This window comes from Anopheles merus, chromosome 3L (genome assembly GCF_017562075.2).
Source record: "Anopheles merus strain MAF chromosome 3L, AmerM5.1, whole genome shotgun sequence".
Classification (NCBI taxonomy): domain Eukaryota; kingdom Metazoa; phylum Arthropoda; class Insecta; order Diptera; family Culicidae; genus Anopheles; species Anopheles merus.
Window position 1 is genome coordinate 16,497,842 of NC_054085.1, and position 16,752 is coordinate 16,514,593.

The 16,752-nt window shown below is 45.8% G+C and overlaps 2 protein-coding genes across 3 annotated transcripts in view; both read right to left on the reverse strand.

Annotated features, from left to right (window-relative positions):
• Positions 1-336: 336 nt before the first annotated feature.
• Positions 337-3,065, reverse strand: LOC121598399 (kelch-like protein 18). The gene is made up of 5 exons (XM_041925189.1): positions 2,919-3,065; positions 2,457-2,788; positions 2,253-2,383; positions 2,050-2,190; positions 337-1,983 (listed from the first exon to the last, which is right to left on the reverse strand). The coding sequence occupies exons 2-5, from the start codon at positions 2,727-2,729 to the stop codon at positions 657-659; spliced, it is 1,872 nt and encodes a 623-aa protein (XP_041781123.1). The 5' UTR covers positions 2,730-2,788; positions 2,919-3,065; the 3' UTR covers positions 337-656.
• A 310-nt stretch (positions 3,066-3,375) lies between these two features.
• The window catches only part of LOC121598398 (homeobox protein unc-4-like), a 59,780-nt gene continuing 46,403 nt past the window's right edge, over positions 3,376-16,752 (reverse strand). The window contains exons 5-7 of one of the 2 annotated variants that reach the window (XM_041925188.1): positions 7,028-7,202; positions 6,076-6,856; positions 3,376-5,129 (exon numbers count right to left, since the gene is read on the reverse strand). In XM_041925188.1, the coding sequence (XP_041781122.1) occupies positions 4,760-5,129; positions 6,076-6,856; positions 7,028-7,202 (1,326 nt within the window). In that variant the 3' untranslated portion in view covers positions 3,376-4,759. Of the gene's footprint in view, positions 5,130-6,039; positions 6,857-7,027; positions 7,203-16,752 lie in introns of both variants that reach the window. The other variant, XM_041925187.1, reaches the window with a different exon arrangement.

Below are 16,752 nucleotides of genomic sequence, written 5' to 3' on the forward strand. Positions count from 1 at the left end.
ACACACACACGCAGCGGGGTGATAATGCAATTTAAATCCGTGATCGCGTAATCCCTGATCTGCGGAGGGCTGGTCCAGCAAACAACAAACGAGCATTGCGATTAGTTAACAATTAAGAGAGCGATGGAAGTGCAATAGAAAGTGAAGGTATTTTGCAACAAGAAGGGTCTCTTGTGTGTGTGTGTGTGTGCATTTGGCTAACATATATATATATCTTGGCGACGAGCTTGAGCTATTTTGCTTGCGGTTAATAGTTAATGTATTGATGCATTAATGATTATCTTCGATCGTTTTCTCCGTGTGATGCGCATACGTCACCGAACGAAACGCGTGGTATTTAGACTGTATATATTGTACAGTATTATTATTATTATTAATATGTTAAGCTAGACATTGTGCCTATTTCCCACCCCCTCCCCGTACTGTGGATTTGCCTACGATGAACAATTTTACGAATAACGAGATCCTAATTTCAATTTAACACGCGTGATGAAATCTTGGGGCCCGGGATTGGGAGGCAGAGGGATGAACCCGACCCCGGGTCGGGTCGGGTAGATGGAAGAGGTAGCTTGGAACCTTCCCCTTGTAGAAACAAGGATTTAGCGTCAGTGCAATTGCTGAAGTGTGAAGAAGGGATGCGCCCTCCCCCTTGGACTTTAATCCTGAAACGGTGTCGGTATGACGCCACAACCGACCCCACCGCCATGGTGCTTCATCGGCGCGACAAACGTCCACGTGTTCGTCTTCGGATCGTACACCTCCACCGTGGACAGGTTCGATTCCCCATCGTACCCACCGATCGCCCACAGTTTGCCCATATTCGCGGCCAGTGCCACCCGGCTTCGCTTCACGTTCATCGGTGCGATCAGTGACCAGCTGTTCTTCACCGGATCGTACACCTCCACCGACCGCAGGAACGAGTTACCATCGTACCCGCCGCAAGCGTACAGCTTATTGCCGAGTGTGGCCACCCCGAGCCGGCAGCGACGGTTCAGCATCGAAACCACCTTCGTCCAGGTGTCGCTGAACGGGTCGTACCGCTCGACCGTGTCGAAGATCGACAACCCATCGTGCCCACCGAGCGCATACACGTACCCGCCCAGGGCGGCCACACCGCCCGCCGACCGGTACTTCATCATCGGTGCCACCGTACTCCACCCATCCGTCTTCGGGCAGTACCGCTCAACCGTACTGAGGCTCGTCACACCATCGTACCCGCCGCACACGTACACGTAATCCTCCAGCGCGGCCACCCCAACCGCGCTGCGCTTGCAGCGCATTGCCGTCCCCTGGGACCAGCGGTGCTTGCGCGGATCGTAAATCTCCACCGTCGACAGCCGCTCCGTACCGTTAAAGCCACCGAACGCGTACAGCTTCCCGTTCGTAACGGCAACGCCAACGCGCGACCGCAGCATCGTCATCGCCTCGCCCATGCTCCACTCCTTCGTGGCCGGGTTGTAAATCTCCACCGTGCTGACCGACTCCCCGTTCTTCGTCAGCCCACCAACGGCAAAGATCAGCCCCACCACAAAGTCGAAACAGCGCGGCCGGGTGCGCGTGGTCGATACGAGCGCACGCCGCTCCGGCATCAGATGAAAGTCGCGCGCTTCGTCCAGCAGATCGCGACACTTGTGGGACGTCTTGATCAGCTCCTCCGTCGCCACACTGTCCGCGAGGAACTGGGGCGACAGCAGCGGCAGCCGTATGTTGGCCAGTATGAGCGGCAAATACTCGGAGCGGGTCTCCTGCTCGTGCTTTACCCAGCGCATGCACGCCTCGAAAATGCACTCTTCGCTCTTGACGTTCAGCTCGTCGCGGCCGATCACATCGATCAGCTCGCTGTAGCTGAGCGCCACAAACTCATCCCCGGCGGCCACCTTCGAGAAGTGCTGGTGGATGTACCGGTCGGCGGACACGATCAGCTTCGAGCAGCCGAGCGTGTCGGCAAACTGCCGAATGCCGAGCACGTTCTGCGGATGGAATCTGTCGGAAGCAGATGTAATTGAGTGACCATTTTTCCCCCAATAAAATGAACGCATAGGGACTTACTTGCGCTTGAGAAACTTGGCGCAGGCATCGCGCACCTCGTTCAGCTGCAGAAAGGACGCCCCGACCATCAGGCTCTGCACGTTTTGGGTATCGATTTTGACTAGACCACTGTACGCAAAGTTTATCAAACTTTCCAGTGCCCTGAAAAGAAAGGCAACGGAATTAACATCAAACGGTCGTTGCCTTGGTGTCGCTTCCCTTACATTGGTTCGATCTCCTTCATGGTGATTTCTTTGATTCTGCTCTCCGCCATGTTGTGGGTAAACATGGCGTAAAAGTACGGGATGGTTGCGGCCAGCACGATCCGGTGTGCCGAAAAGGAGTGTGAATCAACCTGCCAAATGAGGGGGGAAAAAATGCAATTTAGCAATGGAATGCCCCGCTCCAGTAGGGGAAAACGCACGAACCTTTAGCGTCACATCGCACAGCTTCCCCATGCGGCGGATTTCCTTCATCTTCGGGAAGCTGTTGGCAAACAGACCCTCCTGCCGGAAGTACATGTACGAGTTGTCCTCCGTCTCCGACAGCTCCGCCGGCTGCATCTCGATCATCTTGCTCGAACCGGCCGTCCCCGTGCCCGACCCTGTGCCGACCGCAACCACCTTCCGGGAGCAGTCACATCGTTCCACCGTGCCGAGCAATCGGACGCCGTCCTCCAGGCTGGATGGTGACGAGGACATGCTTTCACATTGGGCGTTTTTAGTGCAATGAACGGTCGAACGGCCTTTCTTCTCTCGTCCTGTACAGGAATGTAAGATAAACAGCTGGATGAGGTAAAAGATGGACCTGGAGCTGGAATGTTGTGCTTAAAATGATTGCAAACACACACAAAAACGCACAAATTCACGATAAAAAGAAGGTAAGCTTACACAAACGCTCGAATTCGCAACCACTGGCCGTATCACTTTTGCAGAATTTTAATTAAAATTTGATAATTAACCACGAAGAAAGACGATAAGCAGCAGTGCTCCAACTCCTCCTGGGAGGAAAAAAATTGTGTTGTGAAGCAGAAGATAAACAAACACACACACACAGACAATCGTACGTGAGTGTGTCAAGTTTGACAGCTGCTTAGTGAGCAAGGGGTGTCAAATTTGGTGAGAAGGAGAGGTTGCACTACTCACCGCTAGATGGCAGCACGTGCTCGGGATTTGAATTCTCTGGAACGGTTTAAACATCAATACACCGTTGATAAAACGTGTTTAAAAGAAATGTAAATTAAATGTAACTGTTTCATACATCAAAACAGAACGATATTTTGCAATAATAATTTCTTTCTGCCATCAAACAAAGGCATTAAACGATGTTGTTTTTAAATGTTCACATGATACACTTGTTTATTTGCAATGCTTTTAATTCGTGTTTGTTCATTTCGGTTTCCAACTCCAGCTCCAACTATCAGCACACACACACAAACAGACTTTTTATAGCAATTGTAGGCTTCTTGCTGTGTGTGTATGCATGTTTAATTATACATAGTTTTCTGTTTGTTGAATAAATCGGTTTTGTGTTGTTGTGTAGTATGCTACAATCGACAATAGAGCGCACAAGTAAATAAATGGCTTGTAACAATTGAACTGAACTCAATAAAACCATTGTTAGAACTTAGAGCCCATCTTACTCCTTGCACAGAGTGTTCCTATCTATGTATTACAAGTTGCTTGTGGGGTATAGTTTGTTTGTATTTGTTTGACCATTTGTGGACCTTTTGTGGATTGTTTGAAATGGTTGGCTGATTGTGCTTATCTAATTTTTTGTCATTTTTTACTGCCTTTTCATGTCCTTCCAATTCACCTGACAACAGTTTTAGGGGGTTTGAAATAAATTAATTCATGTTTTCACGGTTTTTTTTAATTCTCTATATACAATGCGATCTCAACCGATCGGATAGGACACGATCGGATGAATGATGAATTTGTGAACATTTGTGTGTGTGTTTTTTTATATTTTCCTTCCAACTTTTGTCACTGCCCTTTCCTATACTGCTACTGTTTCCATTCCACTTATAAGTTATTATTTAGCCCGGAACGTTGTTTTTCTCCTTCTATTTTTTTCTATCCTCATTCCCGGACCACGCACTTAGTTACGTATTTACTGTATCACCTAAATCGATATCCTCATACTGTTATATTATTATACTTTACTTTTTTCTCCCCCTTTTCGCAATTTCATTTAAGAGTTTAGGCTCATTTCAGATTTTCAGAGATTGCACATAAAAAAACAGGAAGAAAAATGAATATGTATATGTGTTTGTTTGACATAACGATATTGTGCTGCAGTATGTACAAAAATTGTCCCTTTCCTTGTATGCTTTATTCACCAATAATCTCGCACAATATAAACAAACGCCCTGTGTGGGAAAGAAAGAAAAAAACCACACCACAACGGTTCATATAGCCGGAGGAAAATGATCCTTTTTTTCAAATTCAAATCTACAGAGGCAGAGACACTGTCCTCACTGGTTACGATTTCGCCCTCTTTGGTTTTTGGTTTTTGTTTTACATCCCCTAAATAATGATCGATTCGTTTCGATTCGTTGTACTTGTTTGTTTTATTGATGTTTCCTCTTTGCTACACAAAAATCGGATGAGCCGTTGAATGGTGTGCGTTTGTGTGTTTGTCTTGTTGTGATGGTTGTGTGTTTCGAAGTAGCAGTAGTAGATAGTAGGCTTTCGGGTTACGAGAAGGTGAGGCGCGCTTATAAATGCTGTCAAAAAGTGCTGACGTTGGGGCTGCTGCTCGCACCCTTCACCGAGATCGCGGACCCATTGCTGCTGTTCGCCTCGGCCCGCTGTCGATCGATTTCGAGCAGCGCGGCGGACGTGAGCGTCCCGTCGAGCGGGGCTTGCGCTGGATGGGAAGGGGGCGGTGTGCGCTGCTGCTGGGCGTGCAGGGCGGCATGGCCCGCGATCGAGCAGGAACCATCGTACGGGGAGCCGAGCGACGGCACGGAGCCACCATCGAAGGCGGGATGCGTTTGCAGACCGGCCAGCGAGCGCACCTGGAGCAGGAGTCCACTGTTGAGCAGCCGGGCCTGATGCTCTTGGGCCTTCGCTCGGAGGCAAGCGATTGAGTTGTTCCTGTTTGGAGAAGGGGAGATTGAAGAGAGAGCGCGTTAGAGAGAGTGCAGAAAAGAACAAATGAATAAAGAAGAAAAGTAGTTAAATTCTGCTTGACTCAAACAATTTTAGTAATTGATTAAAATTTAACAGAAAATGTTGGAAATGGATGTAAGTTACTCGGATCAAACACAACAAAACCGAAGAAAAGAAAGAGCCTAAAAACATAAACAAAGATAGTAATAAGGATAAAAAGAACTATAATGGATGCAAATTACTCAAATCAAGCACAATCCCATTCAAAAAAAGAAAAATATCAAAGAAACACATAAGCAAACAAAAGAATAAATATAGAATGAGAAGAGTGAAACAAATGAACGTAAGTGGCTCAAATTGACAGAAAAATTAACCAAAAGTAGGGAAAATATTAAGAAACATTAATAAAATAAGAGATAAACAGAGAAATAGGTACAATTAACACCAGTAAGCTGAATGTCAACTAAATAAATGACAAAAAAGAAACAATACCAAAGGCAGCCATAAAAAAGAGAGATATTGATTAAATTTATACACTCCAAGAAGAATATGAACCAACAGAATTCAATAGGAGGATGAAAATAAGAAAATAAAGTAAAAATATACATAAAAAGATAAAGATAAACAGATAAAGAAAGATAGAGATAAAGAGAAAAAGAGAAACAAAAAATAATCTTACTGATATAATAAACCTTAAAAAGGAAAAATATAAACAGCGACGGAAAGATGTTAAAAAGAGAGAGAGAGAGAGAGAAATGGATGCAAATAGCTCGAATCAAGCAAGTTCTTAACCGACAGAAGAAAGAGGTTAAGAAATACAAACAAAAACAGAAGCAGATACAACAAATGAGTGAGATAGTAACAATTATTAGTAGCAAAGAAAATGTCAAATCACCGTATGAACGCGACCGGATCCTTGTAGTCAACCCACCTAAACGCTTCGTGGTCGTTTTCGGGGTGATAGTTGTTGTTGGTGGCAGTGTGCAGAAAGTCGCCGCCGCCGCCGCCGCCATCGCCCGGCAGCCCGGGCGGAATGCCGGCCGTATGGTGCGGTCCGTGCGGTCCATGCCCAACCGGCGAATGGTGGTCCCCGCTGCCAGCGCCGCCCGCCGCAAGCGATGTCCCGAGCGGTGGCGATCGTGGCTGCAGCTTGATCCCGCTGCCCGTGCTGGCCGTCATGGTCGTTGTCGTGGGCGACGGGTGCATCGAGCTGTGACTGCTGGAGACCGGGTGGCCCCCCAGCGGATGGGCTGCTAGCGAGGACGGGTGAGCGGATGGTGGCGGATGGTGCGGATGACCCGGGGCCGGTGGTGTGACGGAGGGTGAGTGTGGCCGCCCACCGGTCGGTGACCCGTACCGCGAAACTTTCGCCATTGCGGCCGATCGCTGATTGCTGACGCTGCTGCCATGCTTGCCGTTCAGCGGTGCCCCATTCCCACCCATTCCTCCCCCACCTACTCCTCCTCCACCTCCTCCTCCTCCGGTGCCGTCTCGTCCGCCAGCACCATCCGCGCCGCAGTCGCCCCGACCGCACCCGGACCCGTCCGACGCGAGCGGGGGCGACTTGAGAGGCGAGGAGCCGAGGGTGCAGTGGAGGGCGGCCGCCGAGCCGCCGCTCGTTTCGCTCGACTCCGTCCGTGTCTCTTCACGGTCACTGTTATCTTCGGAGTTTTTGAGCGTTTCGGCCGCCTCGAGCGACTTCTTGTGCATGCCTGCAGACGAAACGGATACGGACAAGTTAATGTCAGTGGTTGGGTCACGGGTGTAGTTGCGATAGTAGTCGAGCAGGCGCTGTCCGCCACCGCCGCCGCCGCCACCGTTCGGTTCCGGCTCGTCCGTGGCGGCCGCCGCTGCCGCCGAGTCGCCCGACGGTCGATGCATACCTAGCAGCCAGGGCGCGACGGTTTCGTTCTCTTTCGCCGACTTGAGGATCGTTTCCGGCAGCGGTAGCGAGTGCCGCACCATCGCCCCGTACAGCCCGTACTCGGCCATGATCGTGCTGCGGCCCCAGCACTTTTCAGTCTTGCGCCATTTCGCCCGCCGGTTCTGAAACCACACCTGCGATAAAAGGGGTGAAAGAGATACGAGAAAGCGAAGAGAGAGAGAGAGAGAGAGAGAGAGAGAAAGGGAGAGAGAAAGGGAGAGAGAAAGAAAGAAAAAAGGAAAGAAAATAAAGTGGGAAAAGGGAGAGATAGAAAGAAAGAGAAAAAAGAAAAGATCGAAAAGGATGGTTAGTGAATGTTTGACTATTTGGCTTGATAGTATATTTGGTCTATTTTACTATAAAAGTAGTATAAAATACACCAAAAATGGTTGTAGTGTGCTTAAATCACAATTCTTCTCATGAATTTAGTGTAGTCGTTGTAAAAAGAAATAGTTTTATATGATAAAAAAGTATTTAAATGACAAAACTGTGCTAGTATCGGTTACTGATCGATCAAAATCCCCCCCTCTGTTTGTGGCCAGATTTAATAGAAAGTTCTCAATTAAGGTCATGGTTGTGTGTGTGCGCGTATTTTGCTTCTGTTTTTGGTTAACTTACTTCCGGGCGCCATCTTAAGTGGGAATCGAAACCGTCCGACTTTGTAGCAGCCGGCACGTGTATACAATAGACCACCGTGCCGCTTGCAAGCCAGGAGATTATAAGTGGTACAGATGACTTCCAACCAACGAAACTCATGATGTGGAAGGGCAATTATCATTAAACTTAATTGATTTATCGCACATTCTATTCGTTTTGGCATAATTTTCTCACAGTTGTTCGTCTGTTTGTATTATAGATGTACTTTTGTTTGTTGTTATAAATTTTAAAACAAACAACACTATTCGGTAACGATGTCCGAAGTTCCTCGGCCTTCCGCAAACAAGTGCGAGGCTGGAACTCACTATGAGCTAACATGTATGGTTAAGGACCTAGCAACTAATGCCCTATTTCCTTGCCAGACATATCAGGCTAAAAGTTTGAGTTGAGGCTTTCAGCTGCATATTGTATGAATCGTACAATACGAGAACTAATTAAAAGAAAATTGGTACGACCTCCAACATAAGTTGGTAAAGAACCCCAAATAGCTGAAAGATGACATCATTTAATGGCATAAACAATCGTTAAGTGATGCCAACCCCGCATTGATTTAGGACTTCTTCCCTAAACCACATCACACACACACACATCCCAGCAATGAATTCATTTTCCTTCTATTAGAAACGCTATTTCAATATGTCTTCCAGTAACTCAATTAAATCACTACCAAAAATTGAACTCAAACGACCGCACAACACACACGGAGGACAAGCAAGGAGGAGGAGCCAAGGCGATCTAATTAATAGAAATGAGCTGTCTCTCACTGTCCGAAACAGTTTCGCCATACCAGCCATACCGGTATGGTAGATGAGAGATTTCCAGGAAAAGGGAATAGCAGAATAGAAGCATTTGGTCGTTCATGTCCTTCTCTTCGTTTCGCTTTCGCTTCGAGTCCCGATAGATTATCATTATGTTATTAATATCGACATGTTGTTACTGTTGCCGACCGCGGGAAGTATTTACGAACCCCGGTTGCCCGTTGCTCAACGCGAACCCGGGGGAAGAATAGAATCAATTGGGCGTAGGATTTAGCGATGAATGTGCTTTCTCAAGCACACAAACGCCCGGAGTTGGATAAAGATTTGGCCGCATTCGGGTGGGATAGCTGAAATTCAATTAACTAAGCCTCTCTCTCTCTCTCTGTGTCTACTTTTCCTTTCGCGGTACACGTTGTTTGCTGTGGTTGAGTGAGTAGTTTGAGTCACTGTTGGGAGGTTGAGGTGAGTTTAGCTAACCTGTTATTTATATCAAGGTTCTATGTGCTTATAATGGAATTAAAATTGTATGTTTTTGGGGTACTTTTTGTGAAATTATTTAATCAACATTTCCATTTTAATGACACCATTAGACCCACAATTGATTTCTAACCATGACGATTGAAAATACTCTTCAAGCAATCTGACGACACCTATCAGCTGAGTTGCAGAGTCCGTTTCCTCTGCCAGTTGCTATTCCATTCCTCACATCTTACATCCATCTGTGCGACCTTTGCACGCGAATTAATTCCCTCCGTATACCTTGGAGAGTTCTTCCGAAACGCCCCTACGCGCCCTGAACTCGCATCCCTGCGAGCCGTTAAGTCGTTGTTTGTCACGGTAAATGTTACACAACAACCTGCCAACTATTACAATTTCCGTCGGCTTTTCCCCCTCCGTTTTTTTCCAGGGCCGATGTTCGGGTCTATAGGTCATCCCGAGCCACCGAGCGAAGATAGTGCCCGTGGCGCAGGGTTTGAAATAAGGGTGATTATTATTATTATTCATTGGCAAAAACCCGCCGCCCGAAATCGCCGTTTTTGTCTGTGGCGCAATGTGTGTGTGTGTGTGTGCGCAATGAACCGGCAATTCCCAGCATCCCTAAGCGAACAAAACGGTGAGCAACTTGATCATATGGTGTCTATTTGTACGGAGGCGCGTGTCTAATCGGTCGTACATGGCGCGCCCAAAGGTTGGCAAAGGGTAGCGGCATCGGGTGTAAAAACACTTTCACTACAAGCAAAGGAAGATTATAAAAAGGTTGTTGTTCGCGGTAGCGTTTATAATGCGTTTTGCACTTCATCGGGTTCTCCCTTATTTGTGCGGGACGGAGTGAGTGAGATGCCGCCCCGTGGGAATTTTGGGTGGCGAATAGGCGCTTCCCTCCCACAAGGCGCATCCATCGATTTTATGCGTTCCGGTTTTCCGATGGGAAGGAAGGAAAAGGGGACGACCAACCCCTTGCGCTAACGATTTTGTGTGACTTACTTTAATTTAATTGAACAAACGACAGATTTCAATCCTGTTTATCAATTTTATAATTATCGTGTCAAGTGGTGGATTTGCAAAAGCCGGGAGCTTGCGCCCGTTTGGCGTGAGTTGGTAATCCTCGTGGAGGAAGGAATCGATTGTACAAGTGATAAGAAGCGCATCAATTTAAAGTTGCGCTCAATTGTGAAGGATTATGGTTGGTGTGTGTGTGTGTGGTTTGTTGGAATAAAAGAGGAAGCAAATCAATCGAATCGCTCTGGAACGAGAAGGTATAATGTTCAAACATGATCACACTCCGTTGAGATATGTACTCCGTTTCTACTATCAAACATAATCAACTTTAAATTCATATTTCAGGTTGGTATCAGTGCTTTAATGCAATTATTTAAAAAAGTTTTGCAATATGTAATAGTTTAAAGATAATAAAGCATAAACATTTTAGAGTTGTTCTACCAAAGCTACATGATAAGATTGATGCATAAAATCAATATGTGACGATCCGACGGTATTAAAACTGTTTTGATTCGGTCGTACGACGAAATCGCACGGAGTATCTGTCAAATTCCGATCCGATGGAGCTCTGACACCAGCCTTCTAGCTAACCGTGAGGCCAGACGAGGTGAAATATACAGCGAAATAAACTATTTGACAAGCGAAATATTTGACAGGTAAAGCTAAAGGGTTGGGGGAGATACAACATCCGCTTTCGAAAATCGCTTAAAAATAGAATCTTCTTAAGCGGAATGATGAACTGTTGACTGAGAATTAAAGAAATACTTGAAATTGATGTTTTTAAATGGATTTAGTTGCGATTTTGTACATTTGTTTACATTGCACATGAGCTGGTTGCTGTGATACTTTATCCGTCAGATATTTCACCTGTCAAATAGTTCATTTCGCTGTATATTTCACCTCGTCTGGCCTTGCGGTGAATGATTCAATCGATTGGCGATTTGTAAAAGGAAAATCAAAGTAGGCGATGAAGGTAGGATATTCAAATCGAGCGTTGAATCTGTACATGAAACTAACAGATAGATACTATTCAGGACAAGGATATTGAAATAAAAAACCTAAACCATGAAAATAAAGGAAGAGAACCAAGTTTCGATTAATAGATTTTCTATCCAAAGTGATATAAAACAGGGAAAATAGATTAATGACTGGGGGCGGTCCCGTGGTACATTCGCCAACTCGAACGACCCAATAACACGCGCGTAATGGGTTCAAGCCCGGCCTGTGTAGGTCGGTATGCCCGCGTAGGACGTTTATGCCAAGTACAAGAAAAGAAGACTAATGACTTAATACAATATAGGAAAGCGCTAAGAACATATCAATAATTGTAGATTTTAAGACAAAGAAAAGGTTTATGATAGTTAGTTCATATTTCACTAACGAAAAGTCGGCGCATTTCTTTATTTCAATATTTCATTAATATACTGATTTAAATCTTCTTTTCAGCTCGTTAGTTTAACAAGAAACGCTAGAACACAAAAACCTGTTTCTTTATGTTTTGCACAATAAAAAAAATAAAAAAAATCCATGCAATGTATATTGAATAAAGTTTGCACAAACTTAAAGCACTTAAAAGACACTCAAAAATCACACCATCTTACTCAGTTTTCTAAAAAACAAAACGAGGTACCTAAAACAAATTAACCCCGACAACGCATCTTGCTCTTCTTGGGCTAATGTACCCCGGCATCAACTTTAAAATAAGTTAATCAAATTATGCACTTCACTTCACTTTTTTGTCCCGCTGGTATGGCACCATGCAGCAACATAATAAATAGTGCGGCATGTCTCTCTAAAATCTTCCGCCACCAAAACCCGTCGACAAGAGAGAGAGAGCGAGCTAGTTTAATTTGTTATAAGCTGATGATACCCGGAACACCGAACAAAGGTTCCAGCAGCAAGCGTGTGCGGAGCGTTATAAATAACTAATGAATGTTTATAGCGACCATAAATGGCTAAAAGCACCGACCATTATTGATGACATCACTTCACCGTTGGCCGTGGGTGCTTAAGACCGTGCTACCCCCGTGTGGAAAATCGAGTGCGACGCTCCGTAAGGACGAACGCGCGGGGGTGAAATAGTTGACTGAAATTATAATCGAATTATATATTCCTTTGAATGCAACGCGCTTCTCCCTTCTCGCTCACCCGGGTTTGCCAGTTTGCCGCATTACAAGCAAGCAAAAGCACATAATAAGATAATTTAATTTAGTGGCACGCAAACAGTTTAATCTTTGCACCCCAACCCCTCTGAGCTTGGGTGGGTAGGAATGAAAATCTGTGGCACAGTCTGTCTACAGCATCTCCCCCCAGAGAGTCATTTTCAATGTAGGAACGCAGTGGAAGATCCTTGCATTGTGGCGTACCAAGACGAGGAGCATAAACGAGTTAAACGAGTCAAAAGACAATGGTGTGTAAAAAGTCATCCGACTGACCCTCCGGCATGTGGAGTGGCGGGCACGAGTTGTCCTCGCCGTGGCACTCGTCCCCTCCGTGGATTAGCACCGGGTCGGAGGAGTTTGGAATTCAATAAGCTACAAATTCCTGTCATGATTACGCATAAATTATGCGTCCAAAGGGGTCAAGGGTCGTGGAGGTTTTGCTGCTGCTGAGCCCAGGGTGAAAGGAGATCGTGGGGATGACTCCGATTTCGATGATGACTGCTATTCCGACCACCCAACGCAACACGCAACGGGGCGCGGTTAATAAAGGATCGTAAATAAAATGCGGAATGTTTGGCAGAAGTGGTCTTTGCACGTTCGGTGGTGAAGAAATGGGCAATTAATTCAGCAGTGCAGTGCGAAATTACCCATCCGCCCCGGCGGCCGGATGACCTTGGGCAATGGAGGACAATACATTCCTAGAAAAGTTGGAATTTAGAATCGAGTTTGAAATGCGCAGTGGTGCCTGCCGTTTTTCGCAGCTCGGTATTGTTTTTTGAGGTATGACGATGAGGGTAAGGCATTAAATGCTTTATGCGCTGCAAAAATGACTGTTGGCGGGGAATTTCCATTTTTTACAACATTAGGTGTAAAAGCGTGCAGGATTTTACCGGTTGGTGTTGCTGAAAACAGGCGGGTATAAATAATCTGTGAAGATTACAAGAAACTGTCTGAGGTCCTTAGTATGAAGACTTAAATCATAGCCCTCTACGATTCTAATACTCATTGGCTGGTATTATTGAATCCGTTCGTAGCGGCGGCGTACGTCCCGACACTCATTTTCCTAACGTACTAGATGGATGCTATAGTTATTCACCGCGGCGTTGTAGGACCGGGCTCAAGAAATGTGTTGCCATCCCTAGAATTTCATGTGAGCGCCGTACGTTCCCGCTACGAACAGATTCAATAATACCAGCAAATATCTTCGTATTTAATATTACAAAATCATCAGTTTAGAAGATGCATTCAGCCTGGCCAACTAATCAAGTGCAATGGTAGAGTAAGTACGGTGACAGAACCAAATACGACTCTACTCTGCCTAAGGACCCTACCTACAATAATTTTGTATTGTTAATCAGGGTTTATCAACTTCGCTTTTTACGAAGAATTCTATCAAATTTGTATGGATAAAAGGCCCTTTATGATGCAATATATACTGATGAAAATATAAATGAAAGCCGTCAATACTCACTGGTGCATCTGTTCGGAATGCAGGTCGATATTATACTCAAACATGTTATGCAGGCATTTTTATTAAAAATTCCAAAAACACCAGTAATCTCTTAAAGGAAATACACATTTTGGAAGCTATTTGTTTCCAATCGTCTACAGAAAATTCAATTAAATTTCAACTAGCTAATAAAACGATTTAAATTATTATTTTTTTTGAAAATTGTTCTCAGAATTGAGAACAATCACTTTGGTACATCACTAACAGGGAGAAACCAAATGTTAGAACCTTGGAAACTCACTTAAAAAGATTGAAATACGCGGTTCTTATTGCAGACAAAAAGTTCAACTTCAATGTTTTTCATTCATTGTTGGGCAGAGAGAACACCCGCTAATGCTTTTCAACATACTTTAGATGGACTTCAGAACTCTGATATTCATATCGTTCTTGAACATTGAGAACATTTAAAGTCCCACAAACTATTGCAAACGAGTGACTACTATGGGCCCAAAATCACCGTTTGCTGCACTAAACGTGATAATAAGTATGCAAATAACGCCTGCAAACGCTGCGCACAGCATTTACTGCATCATAATTATAACAGTCTAGTTAACGTGCCCATCAGAAAAAAGCCCCATTGTGCCATTGATCATGATCTTAAGATATTCCCCTCTTGTTGCCTTTGTGTTACAATCTCATTCAACCAGCGCCGCGGCCTATCTTGACACACACACGAATGTTTGCAATCATCGCCGCCCCACACACCCCCACCCGCCTCAACTCCTCCCCATATCAGATCTTGCATGCAAAACAGTTTCTTGCCGTCTCTTCACCTCAAACCTGCCGCTCACTCGGGCGTAAAGGTTTGCACCTTGTAATCAAAAAAAGGTTTCCACCATTCGTTGCTCTATTCTTCCTCCATACGCCCCTGGTGGTGGGGAAAACAGAAACCGGCACAATCATTGCATACCGCCTTCGCATACCCCCCCATCTCTTCGTATCCCTTTTGCCGATAGTGGCCTCCGTCCTCCTCCGCCTACCGACCACCGACCGGCAGGAGAAACTGAAAGTCAGACAATTAGTCAACTCGCGGCAGACGAGTTTCACACCAGCCCATAATTAAGCGCCTTATGTGTTATCCCAACTCCGCCGGACCCGTCCACCCGTGGCCGGGCCATACGCTGGAAATTACGCTTCTTCAGTACCGGTGGTAGAGCTTCGTGACTCGTGTGTTTGTGTGTGTGTACGAGAGTCCGAGAGTGAGGGTGCGATCCTTTCACTGATCCCGCGCAAAACGTTGTTATTATCCACTTATTGATTTGTCCATCAGCTTTGGGGATCAGCAGCTCGTGCTCGTCCCACACTCCTTCGCACAGCGTACCACGCGGCGGGCGTTAATTTAAATCCAGCCCCGAAACCTTTCACCATTGTCCTGGTGCTTTCGTCCCCCGTCTGCTTCACTGGCCCCTTTTCTCCCCGTACCGGCAGGATTTCGTGCAGGATTATTAGTGTGTAAAAGGCTCGTAATCTACCGTTACCGCTGGCTGTAAGCGGGAGTAGCAAATTAAATTTATAACAGATTATTTTTTCATTACTGCACATAATGAGTGAGTTATGGCTAAAATTTTGCTGACAGGATAAGAGCACCTCGTTCGGAGTTGGTTAAGAAGGTGCAGCGGGAGGATATATTGCAGCAGGAGACTGACTAGACGTGTCCTCAGCAGCAAACCCCTATTGTCTGCAGTCAATTTTCCACCGTCCCCAGCTTTCATTAGTGTAGTGCTGCAGTAGCAGCACCTTCGTTTTGCTTTCCCGCTGACCCCGACCAGATAAACATGCTTAATAACACCACAAAAACTGGTGAAATAATTGGCCAACGCTAGCGCACGTGTCGCACCCGGGTGGGGCCTTTCGAAGCCGAACATTTTTCCCAATCCCAGGCCGCTCACGTTTCACCTGCTGTGCCGACGGAGAGCAACGTTGAAGCAGACATTTGTATACGCCCGGGTGGGAAGAGCAGCCGTCAGATGCATTTTTGCGACAGTTTTGTGCCACAATAACATGGAGAAAGAGAGAGAGAGAGTGTGTGCGTGAAAGGGAGCAGAAAAAAGAACGAAGTACCTTTTATCGAACTTCAATCATATTCGAGTTTTTGCGTTTCTGTTGCAAATGAACGCGTGGGCCCGATGGCGATGATAGGAAGATTGCTGGTTTGGCAACTTTTTTGTGTGTGTGGCCCGTTTTGTAAAGGTACCAAACACACGGAGCGGCGCGGAATCGTTTAACTTGTCAATTTTTGTCCATTGTCGGCAATTTCATGCCCCTGTCACCCGTGTCAGCAATGTTGGGGAGGCGTGTGACAAGGTGCGGTGGTTTTTTTTTCTCTTCTCCTTTTTCTTTTCTTAACTTCTGTAAGGGGGTGGACAGTCATTCAAATGAAGTGTTGCTGCGTTGTAGTGTGTTGTGCTGCCACCTCTTGGGGTGGGGTGGACGCTTTTAATTAATCAACATTGAGTCTTATTTAGAGGGGTTCGATCGAAAAATGTTACAACATTTTAGAGAGTTCTTTTCCCTCCTAAGCGGTGCGTTCGGTTGCGTTAGCTACAAAATGGTTACTTTATCCTAATGAAGGACATACACACACACACAGTGTAGTAAAGGTACGCGCAACCCCTCCCCACCTGCTGTGCGGCATTGTGTCACCGCTAAGGGTGTGTGTAATTTTTTAGTGCTAAGTGGCGTACGTTCTCCTTCCGGCAAAAAAAGCTTATAGGCAGCAAATTGGAAAAACTAACTACAACAGTAGCGCAATTGGTAATCATGAGTGTTCTGTTTTTTCATGCTTCTTCTCTCTTTATTCGACAACTATTACTCTAACGAAACAAAAACACGTGTACAGACGACACAGCTGGTGTTCATTGTTCGTGTGCGTGGCTGGCTGCCGCCGCACACGCTCCTCTCTCTCTCTCGGAAAGGGATTGTGGGTTACGGAATGTTAAATTTAAGCCGTGTTAACTAACTAACTAACTGCCACCGAAGCCGCATAGGATGCGGCGGTTGCTACGAAACCGGGTTGTAAACGCGCGCGACCATGCTACGCGCTACGCGGCTAAGTGATACAGGATACTGCACTCGCTGTGGGAAACGGAACCACAAG